At 44.0% G+C, this 16037-nt stretch overlaps 3 protein-coding genes across 4 annotated transcripts; 2 read left to right on the forward strand and 1 right to left on the reverse strand.

Annotated features, from left to right (window-relative positions):
• On the forward strand, positions 1–2802 carry LOC123060123 (RHOMBOID-like protein 1). Of its 2 annotated transcripts, none has more exons than XM_044482693.1 (6): positions 1–468; positions 873–1036; positions 1142–1305; positions 1395–1654; positions 1751–1880; positions 2386–2802. In XM_044482693.1, the coding sequence occupies exons 1-6, from the start codon at positions 188–190 to the stop codon at positions 2509–2511; spliced, it is 1125 nt and encodes a 374-aa protein (XP_044338628.1). In that variant the 5' UTR covers positions 1–187; the 3' UTR covers positions 2512–2802. The 2 variants fall into 2 exon arrangements, with proteins under 2 accessions (XP_044338628.1, XP_044338629.1); XM_044482694.1 differs by having other exon boundaries at positions 1–414.
• Positions 2803–3087: 285 nt separating this feature from the next.
• Positions 3088–5878, reverse strand: LOC123060124 (formamidase). The gene is made up of 7 exons (XM_044482695.1): positions 5607–5878; positions 5110–5347; positions 4790–4980; positions 4476–4711; positions 4135–4378; positions 3883–3990; positions 3088–3466 (listed from the first exon to the last, which is right to left on the reverse strand). The coding sequence occupies exons 1-7, from the start codon at positions 5823–5825 to the stop codon at positions 3401–3403; spliced, it is 1302 nt and encodes a 433-aa protein (XP_044338630.1). The 5' UTR covers positions 5826–5878; the 3' UTR covers positions 3088–3400.
• A 2003-nt stretch (positions 5879–7881) lies between these two features.
• Positions 7882–10569, forward strand: LOC123060125 (uncharacterized). The gene is made up of 3 exons (XM_044482696.1): positions 7882–8035; positions 8608–9867; positions 9956–10569. Exons 1-2 carry the CDS (start codon positions 7990–7992, stop codon positions 9432–9434), a joined length of 873 nt encoding a protein of 290 aa, XP_044338631.1. The 5' UTR covers positions 7882–7989; the 3' UTR covers positions 9435–9867; positions 9956–10569.
• The last annotated feature ends 5468 nt before the right edge of the window (positions 10570–16037 follow it).

Below are 16037 nucleotides of genomic sequence, written 5' to 3' on the forward strand. Positions count from 1 at the left end.
CCTCCCAAAACCGTCTCATTTTCCACGACACAAAAGCGCGCGAGGCGCACCAACCAACCCGCCACCTCCCGCAGAACCCCGCGTCGCCCGCCCGCGCCCCGCACGCACGCGCGCGCAAGCCCGAGGTCCCAGGAGAGGACCGACCGGCCTCGCGCCCGCGCCCGCGCCCCTCGCCGGCGGCGGCGCCATGCCGCGGCGGGGCGAGACGCAGGAGTTCCGGCCCTTCCGGCGCTGGTTCCCGTTCCTCGTGCCGCTCTTCGTCGCCGCCAACATCGCCCTCTTCGTCCGCACCATGTACGTCAACGACTGCCCCGCCCACGCTGCGGCTGCCGCCGCCGCGATCGGCGACTCCGTCGGCGGGGCCGCCAGGGCTGCCGCCGCGCACGGTTGCATGCTCGAGCCGGACCTCGGCAGGTACGCGTTCCAGCCGTACAAGGAGAACCCCCTCGTCGGGCCCACATCCGCGACGTAAGACGCCGGCCCAAAGCTTGGTTCTTTGGCTCCTTCTGTTGTCACCGATGCCTGCATTTTGTGAAATTGGTTCAGATTTGAGCTAATGCACTTTGCTTTCGGCCTAAATTATGATAGTTTTAGGCATCAACTTCAAGTAATTCGGCTGTTATCGGTTTATAATTTCGTGATTTTGTAGGAACTTCTTGATTTGATATGACATCCACTGGCCTTTCTTACTTTACTGTTTATAAAAGATTTATATATATGACTAAGTTATGTATAATTCAGATGCTTTTCCTACATTGTACTACCTTCCTATATTTGATAATATTTTTAAAAAATATCCGTGATGTGTTTTTTTCACCCTTGCTAGTATTGTATCTGATAAGTGGCAACTGACATGTGTGCCAATTCTCCAGGCTGTTGGAAATGGGGGCACTAGAAACTGGTAAAGTTGCCAGAGACCACGAATGGTGGCGCCTCATCACTTGCATTTGGTTGCATGCTGGTGTTATCCACATACTTGCCAATATGTTGAGTCTCCTGATGATTGGAATCAGGCTTGAGAAGGAATTTGGTTTCCGTAAGTGCCGAGGCGATTTTGCATCTTCAGTTCTCTGCCTAGACAGTTCCTTCAAGAGCTAATAGCTATATAACTTGACCATGTGTAAATGTTTGTTTATCGCAGTGAGGATCGGCACACTATATGTGATCTCGGGGGTCGGCGGTAGCTTGCTGTCTGCTCTGTTTATGGTGTCAAATATCTCTGTTGGAGCTTCAGGTGCACTGTTTGGATTACTGGGCTCCATGCTGTCAGAGCTGATAACAAACTGGACAATATACGAGAATAAGGCCGGTTCTTAAATCTAAGGATTAATTTTCCAAACTTGTACTGTATTATATTTACTGTGCCTAATTTCATTCTTGTTTTGAAAATACAGTGTGCGGCTTTATTGACTCTTGTTATGATCATTGTTATCAACTTGGCTGTTGGGATCCTTCCACATGTTGACAACTTTGCTCATATTGGTGGATTTGTATCGAGTTTTTTTCTTGGTTTTGTGCTCCTAATGCGCCCACAGTTCGGATACATCAACCAGAAGAACTCTCGTCTTGGAGTTCACTCGGCCACGCCTAAATCCAAGTACAAGATATATCAAATTGTACTCTTGGTGATTGCTTTGGTGATATTAATTTGTGGGTAAATATCTTCCCTTTCAGCAGAAGAAATAATGATCTGTTCAGTTCAGCCTCTAGGTTTCAACTAACTGCCTTTGCTAAACTTTATCATTGGCAGGTTCATCACTGGCTTTGTATTGCTAATGCACGGGTTCGATGCTAGCCAGCAATGTTCTTGGTGCCATTATCTGAGCTGTGTTCCTACTTCACAGTGGGACTGTAATAAAGCACCGAGCAACTATTGCCTCGTAAGTTCTTTTACACATATATAGTTCCAAGAAATGTCGTCGTCCCCTGAAATATCGGATGTTGCTAGTTGCGTATATAGCTTCTTTGTGGCATTCTGGACAGATGTTCCTAACAGCAAATGAAATGAGTATATTCTAAGAGATGTGCTTGATTCTCATACCTGAGCAGTTTTCTCTTCATAAAAATTCTCTTAGATGAAAACCGTTAAGAGCGTCAACCAGTGCATCCTGCTATGAGCTGATCACATGTTAAAACAGTCAAAATGTTCCCTCCCGCTGGTTTTCAACTATATGTCATCGCTTCTCCTTTCTACATAGGACCATGTGTTGACATTATCTTACCATAGAGTGGCCTCGTCTGTTTCATTTACGTGAAACAAATGCCTGCCATTGTTTTTGTTGCTACATTTTGGAACCTTATTTCAGTCTGTAAGCATAACTAGAGCTTTCATTTTAGTTTTACGTACTCGCCTGAAGTTTTACTGACACCAAGCTTCTCCTGCAGTCTTCACAGCTTGGAGACCAACTAAACCTGACATGTCAAAGCACCGGGAAGACAGAAACGTACGTTATCAGCAGCCCAAGCAACCCGGAGGCGGTTAAGCACCTTTGTCTCGGCCTTTGCAGCTGATGGATTGCGAATGTATGCGCTTTTCGTGGCAAGAAACCAATGTCTGCAAATCTTTGGAAGGGAAAGTAGAAGCCTTTGTTCACAATGGGTGTGGCCTGTGTTATGCTTTTGGGCTTCTATAGTTCTCTTGTTTTGTATGTTCTATATTGCAAATGTCGATCGGCAGTAATGAAAGATGGATGCTTGAGTGAGGCAGTAGTTCCTGAAATCTCATGTGAGTGCTTGCATTCTTATATATCTTGTGTTATGGATGTTGAGCTTAATTAAACTGTTGTGCCGAGAGGAGGAAAGTTTGGCGAAGAAAATTTAACAGAAAACCTCACTCCATCTTGTGCATGAAGAGGAAGTATATAGAACTCTCTGTTCTCATTCAAGAGCCAGAGCAATCTGTGAGACCGATCCGATCATGTATCACCAACCATTGAAAGATGAACTACATTGTTGGAACGAGTACAAAGAACTTTCAATCTGAAAGCTCTGTTGAAACATATCAAAGGTGCGGATCGGCAGCACAACTCCCACTATATTACCTAAAAAGGGGTTCGGAACCCATTTCCTAGAGGGTTAGAGGACCTCTAATTTCTTTGGAGAGTTGCATAATTTCAATAGTAATAACAAGCAAAATGCTTGCATCACCTACATCACAAAACTTTGCAGCAATATAGACAAGAGAGAACTCAATAGACAATACGGCATTACAACTACTGGTCCACATTCAGGGTCACACATACATAAATGATGGTTGAAATAATAAAGATGGTTACTCAGATTTATTATAAGAGATTGTGTAAACATGATCGCGCATTATTTTTAGACGTTTGATTGATGCCATGGTGTCCTTGTACCGCTTTGGTCTTGTGCTCCACTGCATATATGGTCCACTGTATGTTCATCTCAGAACATCCGGAAGTCTCCTCAGTTTTGGTCCATGCCCCAGGCGTTTTGGCCTTATATCCTACACATGTTAACAATTGAAATGTCATGCACCTGGAGTTCTAAATAAAAGTACTCGTAACATTGAAAACGCTTACGAATGAAGGAGATACTATCAGGAGCCATGCTTTGCACATTACTGACTAGACTCACATCCTCATGGAGTAACTGGGCACACACAATGCTTTTGGGTAATATAACCTAGCAATATCAGCATTGATCTGCTGTCTGTGATACATAAACCTACATACATTTCTCTACTAGCTATCTGTGGACACCAATTTTTTGGTATCGTCAAACAAATGTAGCACAGGAAGCTTCAGCCAGATCCAAGATCAGACCAAAGGCATCAACCGCAACCTTTGTCGTTCTGTCCTTATTAAGAAGATGAAACAAAAAGGGTGCAGAAGATATTGTGTTGGGGCTATTGCAGTATACCTGGTCGGATATCGCTGTCGGGATGGCAAGTGTCGCCACTGCGTTAGGGGCATCTACTATTCCAGATATCCTACCCTCACATGGACAACATGACAACAAAAGATAGGCCTGCATACATAACCCAAAGTTCAGAACTAAGGATAATGTCCCTCTCTTATTTAGTACATAGTAGAGTACTTCCATTTTTTGCGGGGATGGTAGAGTACTTAATTACGAGGTGACAATATAAAATTAACCCTGGTTAGTGCCTACCTGCTCCTTGGAGTACCCAAACTTGGAAAGGTATTCAATGGCATTGAGAACTGCACGCTTGTAGGCAACTGATGCGTCAAGGAAATGCTGCTTCCCCGACTCATCGACGCTGATGCCCTCGAAGACTAACCATTCCGAGAAGCGCGGCTCCACCGGGCCTATCTCGAAGATAGGGTTCACATGAAGTGCTGTTGGACCAACAGGAGTCAAGTACTCCTTCATGCCACCTCTTATGATCTCACACCTACACAAAAAATGAATCAGCAGAATTTCACATGACAGTTTTCTGTCATCAAGACAGGCAAGTCATGTACAGTTCAGCTGAGAATTAAGGCAATTACTTTAGCTCAAGGAATCCACTCATTTCTATCGCTCCGCAAAATGAGACTTCACCATCACCTTGGGAGAAGTGCATATCACCGGTACTCAAATTTGCTCCTTCAACAAATACTGGCAGATAAACTTTGGAGCCTCTGCTTAGATTCTTTATGTCACAGTTTCCCCCATTCTCTCTTCCAGGAATGGTCCTTGCTGCTTCATTTGCAATCCTTTGCCACTCAGGAGTCCCTTCTTGGATCTGCAGAGCATTGCATATATTGTTAGCATAGCTCTTTAATAACCATATATAAACAAAGTATCGATGGACACGTCGTACCTTCCCAAGTAAGCAGCTGTGGGAGGTTGGTAAGTTAGCAAGGGGTCTCTGGTGTAGAACTTCACACAGTTTCAGAGACTCGTGGCCCGTATCGACCAATTCCCTTTCCCTTTGGTTCCATATATTGAGAAGCTCGGCCGACGGTGCAGTTCCCACTATACCAGGATGAGTTAACCCCGGAAACCGAACACCTGGTATGCACAAAAATGAAACTATTGAATGATCTGAAGCTGAAACTCTTCATTCACAACAATAAATATCGGGGGTAATCCTCATTTTCTATACAAAATTCACAACAATAAATAGCAGCAATTTCTTACCTGGTATCTGAGGGGAGTGTGCGTAAATCCCTTCGAAATACCAAATGGCTTTTCTTGCACTTGGGAAGTGGTCGGTCAAGAACCCGCCCCCATTCTCCCTTTCGAATATGCCGGTATAACCCCACTCATCGCCGGGAAGCGGGCCGAGGTTGCAGATCTCCACCGCGAGAAGATCGCCGGGTGAAGCTGGAACCCCCTCAGCATCAACTACCCTAAGTGGGCCACTGAGATAGTGAGGCTGTAGAAGACCCACACACATTCAGTTTGGTGGCACAGAAGACTTGCTTTTGTCTAATGCATATGAGAGAGAAATACCACTCTTTCTACTGAAATAAACAGAGCATCAAACCATAGTCAAACAACAGGATCAACTTTGAACCCCATGATCTAGATCGAACGATCTTCGGCGCCTTGTCTAACGAATCCGGTGATATGCTATTATCAAACGACATTTCTTCCATAGAAAAAGCTCACAAATAAAATGCATATATACTTACAGTGGTGAGATCCAGAGATTTGATGTCATCTGCGGAGTCATCGTCTCTGACCTGTCCTCCGGTCCAATCGACCATCTCAACACGGAACAACTCCCCCTCGGTCACATCGGCGACGGGAGGGATGTCCGGATGCCAGCGGTTGTGGAGTTGAACCTCCTGCTCCCATGGCGTCTTCTTCACATCGACGGGCACCACAAGCCTGGGAGTCAGAGGAGCCATGTTTTGTTGTTATGCCAGCTTCAGTGCTTCATCCTTTGTAAGCTCCACCTGCTTCTTTATATAAGATAAGAATGGCAGCGCTAGTTTTGAAGGCGCACTCCCCGGGAACGTTGGAGACTATAATAGTAGGATCCGTTGTCAGGTGAGATCCGTGAGATCGGTTTTAGTTTAAAATTTCTCAAAACAAGTGGCAATGCACATCCATGTCACATGCACAAATCTCAAGAATCATGTTGTCTTTTTTGTTTGTTTATCTACAAATCTATTTTTTTAGGGAACTATCTTGCTATAGATCGAATTTCGAGCTGAATGTTGTTGGAGTTGTAGAAATACCCCGTAGGTATGTTGTAAAAAACATTCCTTGTGGACAAATCTCACGGAATAAATCCTACAGTCTGATGTGGCAAGCTCAGATTGGAATAAAGTAACCCACAGCTGAAATCACAGTGGAGGGAAGCGATTAGTCGGAGCCTCGGAGAGTCGGAGGACACGTCTGTCCGTAGATTGTTCCCGTAAGGCACAGTCCGTGGGGAGACGAGGTTGACTTGAGGGCTTTGACATTGACGGATGCATGGGCCAGTGGTGCGAACAAACTCCCTCTTCTTGTGCTTCATGGCATCCTCTAATCCACCGTAGTGTTTTCCATCATCCAAGTGATCGAGCTCATAGCCATCGAAGCCCTAATCATCCATGATTGTTGCCGCCGCTCAACTAACCTTTTTTTGCTAAAAACTTCGAATTTATTCATCTTCAATCATGGCTGTACAACGGACACCAGAAATAAAAATTACATTCAGATCCGTAGACCACCTAGCGACGACTACAAGCACTGAAGCGAGCCGAAGGTGCGCCGCCGTCATCACCCCTCCATCATCGGAGTCGGGCACAACTTATTGTAGTAGACAGTCGGGAAGTTCTCGTGCTAAGGCCCCATAGGACCAGCCCACCAGAACAGCAACCGCCACAGACGAAGAATAACGTAGGTTGGAAGGATTCAACCCGAAGACACACGAAAGTAGACGAACACCGAGGAGATCCGAGCAAATTCATCAAAGATAGATCCGTCGGAGACACACCTCCGCACGCCCACCAACGATGCTAGACGCACCGCCGGAACGGGGGCTAGGCGGGGAAACCTTTATTCCATCTTCAGGGAGCCGCCGCCGTCTCGTCTTCCTGAACAGGACACAAACCCTAACAAAATAAGAAAAAAAACGACTAAAAGCGGAGCCCTCCCGCCGGCCCTTGGCAGGATCCACCGCGCCTCCATGGCCCTAGGGCCACCGGAGACGAGGCGGACCTGCGGCGGCGCCGGCGAGAGGCAGGAACTCTAACTTTCTTTCTTGGAAGAGGAGGGGTGACTTCGGTGCACGCTGTCAGGTCTTTCGTTCCATACCCTCGGTACGCTCCAGATCTAACCTTCGTGATGTTCCTGATGGATGCGAGTATTTTTCTTCTTCTTAAATTAAATACCCGTATGTTGTTTGTCATACCCGTATGTTGTTTGTTATACATAGTGCCATGGTTTTGATATCCGTCCCCGTCGGCCCTCGTCCTTGTTATGATTCGGATGTGGTATATTCTCTTTTAAAGAGCACACAACCAGCCTCTGTATAGTTATGATGCACATAGCCAACACTAATGCACACATATAAAAATACATCAACAAATAGCAAAGTCATATAAGACCAAAGCTATGTGTAGGCGAGTAACAAAGAAAAAATAAAGTGGTCAGGAACATGATCGGCAAAGAGTCAATTACACTGTTGGTATCACAACTTGTCCTGAATGTTCACTTTGGTACTACAAGTTGTGAGATACGTCAAAGTGGTGAAAAAACTTGGCTCAATCGTTCACATATGGTGCTTTTCTCAGTTTCGTACGAATCAAGCGCTGACTAAGCAAGACAGCGTGGCGGGGTCCCATTGACAGTGACCAGATGATGTGGGCTGATGCGTTTGGCATGGGTTATCTCAAAAACCCCTTCAGATTTTACGTTTTTGACAAATAAGCCCCCGGGTTGGCTGTACACAGGTGGCCTTTCCTGTCTGCGTTATTGACTTGCCTGTTCGACTCCCTCGCCTCGAGCTTTCCTCCTGTCGATCGTTTGAAGGCGGCGGCGGCGGTGATCTGTAGGACATGTTGATCGGCGGCGTCGACGAAGATGGAACCCCGCCGGCGAGCTCCCGGCGAGGCAGCCCCTGTATACAGTGAGCACAGCCCCAACTTTCCCCCTCTTTAGCCCCTGTTTTTTTGTAGGGTTTCCATCGGTTGGTTCGCCGGCGACGAATGTTGAGTTTTGTGTTGATTTCGTCCGCGGATGCTTTTTAGATGGCGTGACGTTAAAATCCCCCCTCGCATTCATCCGTCGTTTGTCTCTATGGTTTAGGATGGGTTTAGAAGGCCCCTTGTTTTTTGCATGAACAAATCGGATATTAGTTAAAATCTGAGAGCTTCAGTCAAGTCAGTGTATGTGCGCACAACCCTATATTGTATTTGCCAATCTGTACTTAACTGAATTTGTCGACACTTGTTAATTGAATCTGTCGACACATGTTAACTGAATTTTTCGACACTGCTTTAACTGAATTTTTCGACACTGCTATAACTGAATATTTGAGCAGGTTAACTGTAAATAACATGTGCATCTTTAATTGAATACTTGACAGGGCTTGTTGTCTGCTCTGTTAATTGAAAACTAGATATTTGCATTGCCTTGTTGAACAGAATTATAATTGTAAGGGACTGTTCTTTGTCATCTGAATATGTTTATGCATTGTAGGTGATTTTGATGGATTGTTCACTGTTGAGATTCATCACAAGGGATTTTTCTATGGAACTGGCAGCAACAGGACATACATGGACTATCAAGTTGATTGGTTTGATAGTTGTGATAGTGACACATGGTCTATATTGTGGATTGAAGATTTTCTTAAGCAGCTGGGGTATGACAGAGATAGTGGACAACATGAAGTGTTTTGGTGTCAGCCTGGAAGGACACTTAGTGAAGAAATGAAAGAAATGAAATGTGATGCTGACAGCCTTGCAATGATAGCAGCTAGTACACAACACAAGAACTTATTGCTGATCATAGACCATGGAGATACACTAAACAATTTGGTACGAGATGATGTTGTAGTTCAAGGGGTTCCTGAATTTCCAAAGGTCATAACTCCAAGGAAAGACAAGGGAAAAGAACAAGCCACCTCACCTAAAGTTGCAACTGTGAGAAGTAAGAGGAGGGCAAGGGGATTGTTTTTTGAAGGATCATCTTCGGGATGTGCTGATGATGATGTTGACGAAGAAGACGTAGAACCTGCAGTAGATTCTGAGACCGATGAGGAATTTTTTGACAGTGACTATGATGTAGAGGATGGGGATGATGATTTATTTGAAGATCATGTAGACAAAGAAGTGGATGATCACAGAGAAAGATTTACAACATGTGACTATGAAACAGAGCTAGCAGAGGATGCTCTAGATGACCCTCACATCTTGTTATCCAAAGAAGAGAGGGACAAGTTGAAGTACCATTTCAAAGATTTCAATCCAGAGACAGATCTGAATGCTCCTGTATTTAAGTTAGGAATGGTGTTTGGTAGTGTGTAGGAGCTCAGACATGCTATAACTTCTTATAGCATAAGAAACAGAGTTGCAATAAAAAAGACAAGAAACACAAGCACTACAGTTGAAGCAATATGCAGTAATGCTTGCCCATGGTACATGAAAGCAGTGAAGGACAGCAGGAAAAACTGCTTCATTATAAAGAAGTATTGTGATGAGCACACTTTCCCTAAGTCATGGAACCTTAAAGGTCTAACTGCTCCATTTTTAACCAAAAAATTTAGAGATGAGTTCAGGGACAATGAGAAGATGCCTTTGAAGAAATTTGAGGAGAAGATTCAGCAAGAGTACAATCTCATACCAAGTAGGACCAAATTAGGAAGAGCTAGAAGAGATTCAGTGAAGCAGATTGGAGGTGAAGATGATGACCAGTTCAAGCACTTGTGGGATTATAGAGAGGAGTTGAGGACCACAAATGGTAAGGATTTTTTTTTCTACCAAACATTATATTCTGATTTCACCATGCAAAACTCTATCTGAAAATTGCTGCATTGTTTCATACTTAGGAGAGGAGAGCATATGTGCCCGTAATGGATCATGGACCTCTTCCAGAATCAGCTTTTGTTGCAAATGCTAGAGATAGCATACCCCCTCCCAGGGTTACCACAGCAATGGCAACAGGCAGGGTTAGAAGAAGAGGGGTGACAGAAGACATTCCTGAAGATGTCCCTGAAGCAAGCTACCAGGCAACTGGAAATGCAAGAGGGAGAAAGAGGAGAGCAATTGGAAGAGGCAGGGGAAATGTCACAAGAGTAGGCAGAGCACCTGTGAGAGGAAATGGGAGAGGGATTGGGACAGCTAGTGGGAGAGGGACTTGGAGAGGTCGTGCCAGCGGGACTGGGAGAGGTCACACAGGAGGTAGGACAGGACCAGGAGCTGGGCTGTGGAACATCATGTTTCCACCAGATGAACCTAGATCATATGTGCGAGCCGAGGAGGTCCCAGTGACACAATGCACCACAAGAGGAGTGGCTTGATGATTTCCAGACCTTATAGAGCAAGCTGCATATCAAATTAGTTCATGAATGAACTGGAAAAAAATGCAATCAAGTTCATGTATGAACTTTTGTTCTTTGGATTGTTAGAACTAAATTAGCCCTCTGCTTAAGTTGAAACATGTCAGGAGCTGAACATATCTTTTGGTAGGATGCTCAAATGAATATGATGCTATCATCTCTAAATTAGTTCATGTATGACTTCTCTGAAGATGATATGATGCCATCCTTTGCACTATGATTATTGTGAAGATGATATGATGTTATCCTGTGCTCTATGATTTCTGTGAAACTGTTTTCTTTTCTGAAATTTTACTTCATTTCATATAGAAATGCTTCCTGTGGAGTTTTTGATATGATGCTATATTCTGCTCTATGATTTCTATAAAACTGTTGTGCAAATTCTATTTAGAACAATTTTAACAGTATGAGAAATAAAAATGTGGAGTTTTTAATATGATGCTATATTCTGCTTTTATGATTTCCGTGAAACTGTTATGCAGAAACCTTGCTATGAAAATTCTATTTAGAACAATTTTAACAGTATGAGAAATAAAATTAAAAAAATGGTGGTTTTGGGACTCGAACCAAGGATCTATAGGTGGTACTGTTTTGTCTATAGCCAATGGGCTACTATGCAAGTTCCGTTCAACTTTGAAAGCTCTCTTCTGTTAAAACAACATATTTTGTTGTTTGTCTGACAGTTATAAGGAAAGGCCACCTGTGTACAGCCAACCCGGGGGCTTATTTGTCAAAAACGTGAAATCTGAGGGGGTTTCTGAGATAACCCATGCTAAACGCATCAGCCCACAGCCTCTGGTCACTGCCAATGGGACCCGCGCCACGCTGTCTTGCTTAGTCAGCGCTTGATTCGTACGAAACTGAGAAAAGCACCGTATGCAAACGATTGAGCCAAGTTTTTTCACCACTTTGACGTATCTCACAACTTGTAACACCAAAATGAACATTCAGGACAAGTTGTGACACCAACAGTGTAATTGACTCATCGGCAAACTACAACAATGACCATATTTACACCAACCATCTTTACACCACGCAGACAACGAGGCTCTTTAATAGTAACGCTTTCAAGAAGGAAACAACATTCAAATGCAGAAGTCGCCGGATCCAAGTACCATGGCCGAAATCTAGGCTTTTCACCCTGAAGAATCAATCCGAGCATATCCGAGAAATGACTCCAACAAGGTAACGACATTAAAACATCGTCATCCCGGTATAACCAGCTCGGGTGAGACCTAGCCTTTCAGCACGGAGCTCACGATCGGCTGCTCGAGTAGCACCATCGAAGTCACTCTAAGTGTTGTCGCCACCATTTTTCCGCGTACAAAGCAAATACGTTAACAAACGTTAACTCATCAAGTGGCCATCAGCCAAGCACATGAAAGCAAATACGTTAACTCATCAAGTGGCTAGCTACGTTCACATAACTAACAGTAGAATAAAAGTCTTCGAATTCTCCATACATTGTTCATCATATCAAACAGGGCATGCACCAGAAGACCATGAAACAGGAATATCAAATCGAAGTAGGGGCAAAACATTTCCAAGCAACTTACCCCATAACTACAGATCTGGCCCATATTCAAAATCTTTATTTGTTTATTGTGAGGGCGCTGGTCACATGTCTTTCAGTGACTATCTGGTAGTTGAGCATTCAGCAAAACAGGGAGTGTAAGGATGATTCGCTTCACGGTAGTATTCTTCTTGGTTGTAGACAACATGTACCTTCCGGCTATCCATAGCGTACGACATGAATCTTCCTTCCATCTCATCTATGAAGAAAATCAAATCACAGTCCGGATGGATACCAATCAATGTATAGGACTCCCCATATCCACGAAGATGCCTTGGCCTTCCTAGCAGTTCTGAAATGCTTGCAGTATGCTTCAGGGTCCAGTGTCCACTAGCATAATCCTTAAGAACCCAAACTGAGAGTAGCCTGCCGTTATCATTAACGTGATCAATCTTCACAGCGTGCAAGCGCCTTTGAGACTGGCCGATGCATCCCTGGCAAAGGAATTTCCTGCCAAGTCTTGCCGTCCATGTCCACGGTGACAACCTTAGGAGCCGAAAGAGAAGAAAACCCGTCGGTGGGCAGATGCAGAGTGCCATCCAGGAAGACAGAATCAGCTGCCTCATAGAAACCAACACTAGTTTCTTGAGGCCACCCACTCTGCTTTGAAGTCCATCTTCTGGTCTGGGACGAGTAGATCTCAACTCCAGTTAGTTGGTCGTCATTGCCGTGATGCCGCAGTAACACAAAGACGGTGAAGCGGGAGGGATCAGCTGGGTCATGGCCCAGACGGAGCAAGTTCCCCGAGTGCAGCCCCTCGGTGCGAGGCAAGACGCTCCACTTCTCGGTGGCCGGATTGCAGACCAGATAATCCACTTGTCGGCGGGACTGGGTGGGCGAAGTGAAGCACGCGCAGAGGAGGAGTCCCCCACAGCAATCCACGAGTATGAAGCCATGGGTATAGCCGCCGCCCCGCACCCGCAGGAAAGGGAGAGACGGATCGACCAGCGGCCGGAAAATTGAGGAAACGTATCTCTCTCTCAAATTGTCGTCGAGGGCGTGGCATAAGCTGTCCTCGCGGAGGTCGTCGAGGGCAGAAGAAGCCGGAGAGGGTCTGCGGCGACCGCCTGAGGAGGCCGGGGTCGGAGCAGAGGGCGCGCCACGACGGCGACACGCACCGGAAGCGGCAGAGGGACCGGTAGGGCACCCGCGCCAGGATCTCCACGAGGAGCTCTTCGGGGAGGCTGCTTGCCGCCCGCCTGGACACCTCTGCCATCCCGTCTCCCAGAGATTTTGGCGACTGCGGCAGCCGCAGCTGGCACGGCGGCGGTGTATGGGTAGGCCGTAGGTGTGGGGAATTTCGGGAGGAGGCAGAGAGTGAAGGTAGGAAAAATAAATCTAGGGCCAATTCTTTTGACGGCTTAAAGAAAATAAGCCGCCTCCTTCCTAGCTTTTTTCATAAGCCGTTCAATGAAGCTTCTAAACTAGTTATGGGATAACTAATTTAGAAGTCTCAATAAATTTAGGGAGCGACTTATTTCTTAAGATGGGGATTAAGTTGCCCAAAAGAATTGCCCTCTGATGCTAGCAAGAAGTGTCTTCTGATGTTCTCTCTCTTTTTTAACAACAGAAATGTCTTCGGGTGTTTTCTCTAAACAAGAATCACTTGTGGTATTTTTTTCTAAGACTTTATTACTATTCAAATCTTAAAAAGAATATTTTGTTGTACATTTTGGAAATTTACATCCAAATTTTTAACATAATCTCTTTATAGAAAAATCGGATGTGGATAAATCAACTTTGATTTTGTTTAACGAGGCAAACAATCCACTAGATCCAACCCATCGCGGAAACCCATGACTATTATTTTACTATATTCATAGTGTCACTGTGTATGTGTAACTCAATAGTTTTTTAAGGTGTCTGATCTTGTATGTAGGCCTTGCATTGAATGAAAGATGTTTCACATAGACCGATGTCACACATATCTCTGAGTCTATGTTACTACCTTTATTGTGGGTAGTGTCATATGTGTGTTAACATAGATATGTTCATTTATTACTTTGTAGACTCATTTTGCATCGGGAAGTGCTATGTGATGGTAACATGTTAGAGCAAGTACAATAGGTCTAGTCAGCCGGCTATAAGCAGTACCACGTCACAAAAAATCACTGCTGGAGGAGAGACAGTGAAAGAAAAAGAAGGGAGCGGGCGCTCCAGCTACAGCCCGCTGCATCGTGAGATACAAGAAAAGCAACAATATGCAGCGGTGTGAGCAGGCGTTCCTTTCCCTTCCACCAATCAAGATTGTATACCTGCCTCTCTTTACATGCAGACATTAAATAGTACTAGCTAGCATACAGCCAAACTATTGTATTAGTAGGCTTTTATACAGGCTTTATATAATGTGGCATTGGCATATACCCAGCGGTAGGCTTTGTTATTAACCATGTTCTTATGTTACTCTATTTGTCTCTCTCCTTATTAACTACATGCCACCTCACCATTTTTGCTTATGTGGCATCTATGTTACTACTTATGTTACTTCCTATGACCAGGCTAAGGCCTCTTCCAATGCAAAGGTGCTTAGATGAGGTGCTAAGTTCATTAAATAGCTTACTTGTTGTTGTTAAGCTCATTTTATTTAATGAGTTAGCACCTAAAGTCTTTCATGCATTGGTTAAGTTGTTCCATTTAAGTGGTTGGCCTAGGTTCACGTGCTTGGCATTGGTTCTTCCTGAGATCACCAAAGTGTTCTCTCTCCTCCTTAATTGTTGTGCCATGTCATTTTTTTGCTTATGTGGCATGTTAGCACCTGTTCATGGTGGAGCACTGGGAAGGGCCTTAGTGGTTTAAAATAATTAACACCAAGCACATGTTCTTGGTGCAAATAGGTAAAATAATTACAAGTATTTAGTGCTCCCTCCTTCCCTCCCGTAATATAAGACCTTATTATATCAAATATGTGAGTATATTTGAGCCATCAAGGACGAAGCACGCCTCTGGGCTTAGGCCGGAGCCACCACGATTACCAACATCATCCCGGAGCGCTAGGTTAGGATAGTCTTGGGGATGAGCAACCCCGTTTGTTTGCTCGACGCCCACTTCCATGCCTTTCTCTTGTGTACATGGCATAGTGTGTCGTCCTAATCCTATGCTGTAAACATTCTCCTTCTATCAATGGAAAGATACGCATCCTTAGCGTATTCGTGAATTTTTTTTTGATGCAGTAGGGTCTTATATTATGGGAGGAGGGAGTAGCGGCTTAGGCACAAGTTGGTGACATGCAAGTATGTGAGTGTTGTCCTTTGATTTTTCCAATATAGTGTTCTTGACTTTTGGTAATCATTATGATCATATCATAAAATATGAATGTAGACATAAGTGACTTTTTTTCGAAAGTGCTTTTTTGATCTCGAGCTCACATGCTCCCTCATGAACAATACAATAAAAAAATAGTAAAAATTCAAAAAAAATATGAAATTTTTTGTGATCCACATTGATGAATGTTTTCACTGTGTGCAAAATTTTGTGATGAAATGACATCCGTGGAAATGTGAAAAAAAAATGAAATCGATACTTCCAACAATAGTCTTTTCGAAGCATCAATTTTGTTTTTTGCCCACATTTTCACGAATGTCATTTCATCACAGATTTTTGCATGCAATGAAAACATTCATCTATGTTTATCACAAAAGACACAGAATTTTTTGATTTTTTTACTATTTTTTATTTTACTGTTCGTGAGAGAGCGTGTGAACTCAGGTGCAAAAACTCCACTTCCACTTTTTTTTCATGAACTCCTGTACTTGATGGTAACATGTCAGTATTCAGTGTAAAAGTTAGTGCTCAATATTTTCCTAACAAGATAAGTCATTAATTATCTAATGGACTTAGGTGCACGCTAGTTATCTGATTGTTTTTGTTTTTAGCAACATGTTTATCTTAGTGTTCAATGTAAAAGTTGGGTGCTTTACCTTTCTTTAACTGGATTATCAAAATAAATCAGAGTTTCTTAAGGTGCTGGTTCGACAGTTACATGAAAGTAGACAGAAGAAT

This window comes from Triticum aestivum, chromosome 3A, assembly GCF_018294505.1.
Source record: "Triticum aestivum cultivar Chinese Spring chromosome 3A, IWGSC CS RefSeq v2.1, whole genome shotgun sequence".
NCBI lineage: Eukaryota > Viridiplantae > Streptophyta > Magnoliopsida > Poales > Poaceae > Triticum > Triticum aestivum.

What these genes read in the sequence shown, in the direction of transcription:
- LOC123060123 (XM_044482693.1), top strand. Translation starts at nt 188, where the DNA reads ATGCCGCGGCGGGGCGAGACGCAGGAGTTCCGGCCCTTCCGGCGCTGG. An exon ending in GGACAATATACGAGAATAAG is followed by an intron (nt 1,306 to 1,394) that starts GCCGGTTCTTAA and finishes TTGAAAATACAG; the next exon opens with TGTGCGGCTTTATTGACTCT. An exon ending in TTGGTGATATTAATTTGTGG is followed by an intron (nt 1,655 to 1,750) that starts GTAAATATCTTC and finishes TATCATTGGCAG; the next exon opens with GTTCATCACTGGCTTTGTAT.
- LOC123060124 (XM_044482695.1), bottom strand. Translation starts at nt 5,825, where the DNA reads ATGGCTCCTCTGACTCCCAGGCTTGTGGTGCCCGTCGATGTGAAGAAG. An exon ending in AGTGGATTCCTTGAGCTAAA is followed by an intron (nt 4,379 to 4,475) that starts GTAATTGCCTTA and finishes TTTTTTGTGTAG; the next exon opens with GTGTGAGATCATAAGAGGTG. An exon ending in CGACAGCGATATCCGACCAG is followed by an intron (nt 3,467 to 3,882) that starts GTATACTGCAAT and finishes TAACATGTGTAG; the next exon opens with GATATAAGGCCAAAACGCCT.
- LOC123060125 (XM_044482696.1), top strand. Translation starts at nt 7,990, where the DNA reads ATGGAACCCCGCCGGCGAGCTCCCGGCGAGGCAGCCCCTGTATACA. An exon ending in CGAGGCAGCCCCTGTATACA is followed by an intron (nt 8,036 to 8,607) that starts GTGAGCACAGCC and finishes TATGCATTGTAG; the next exon opens with GTGATTTTGATGGATTGTTC.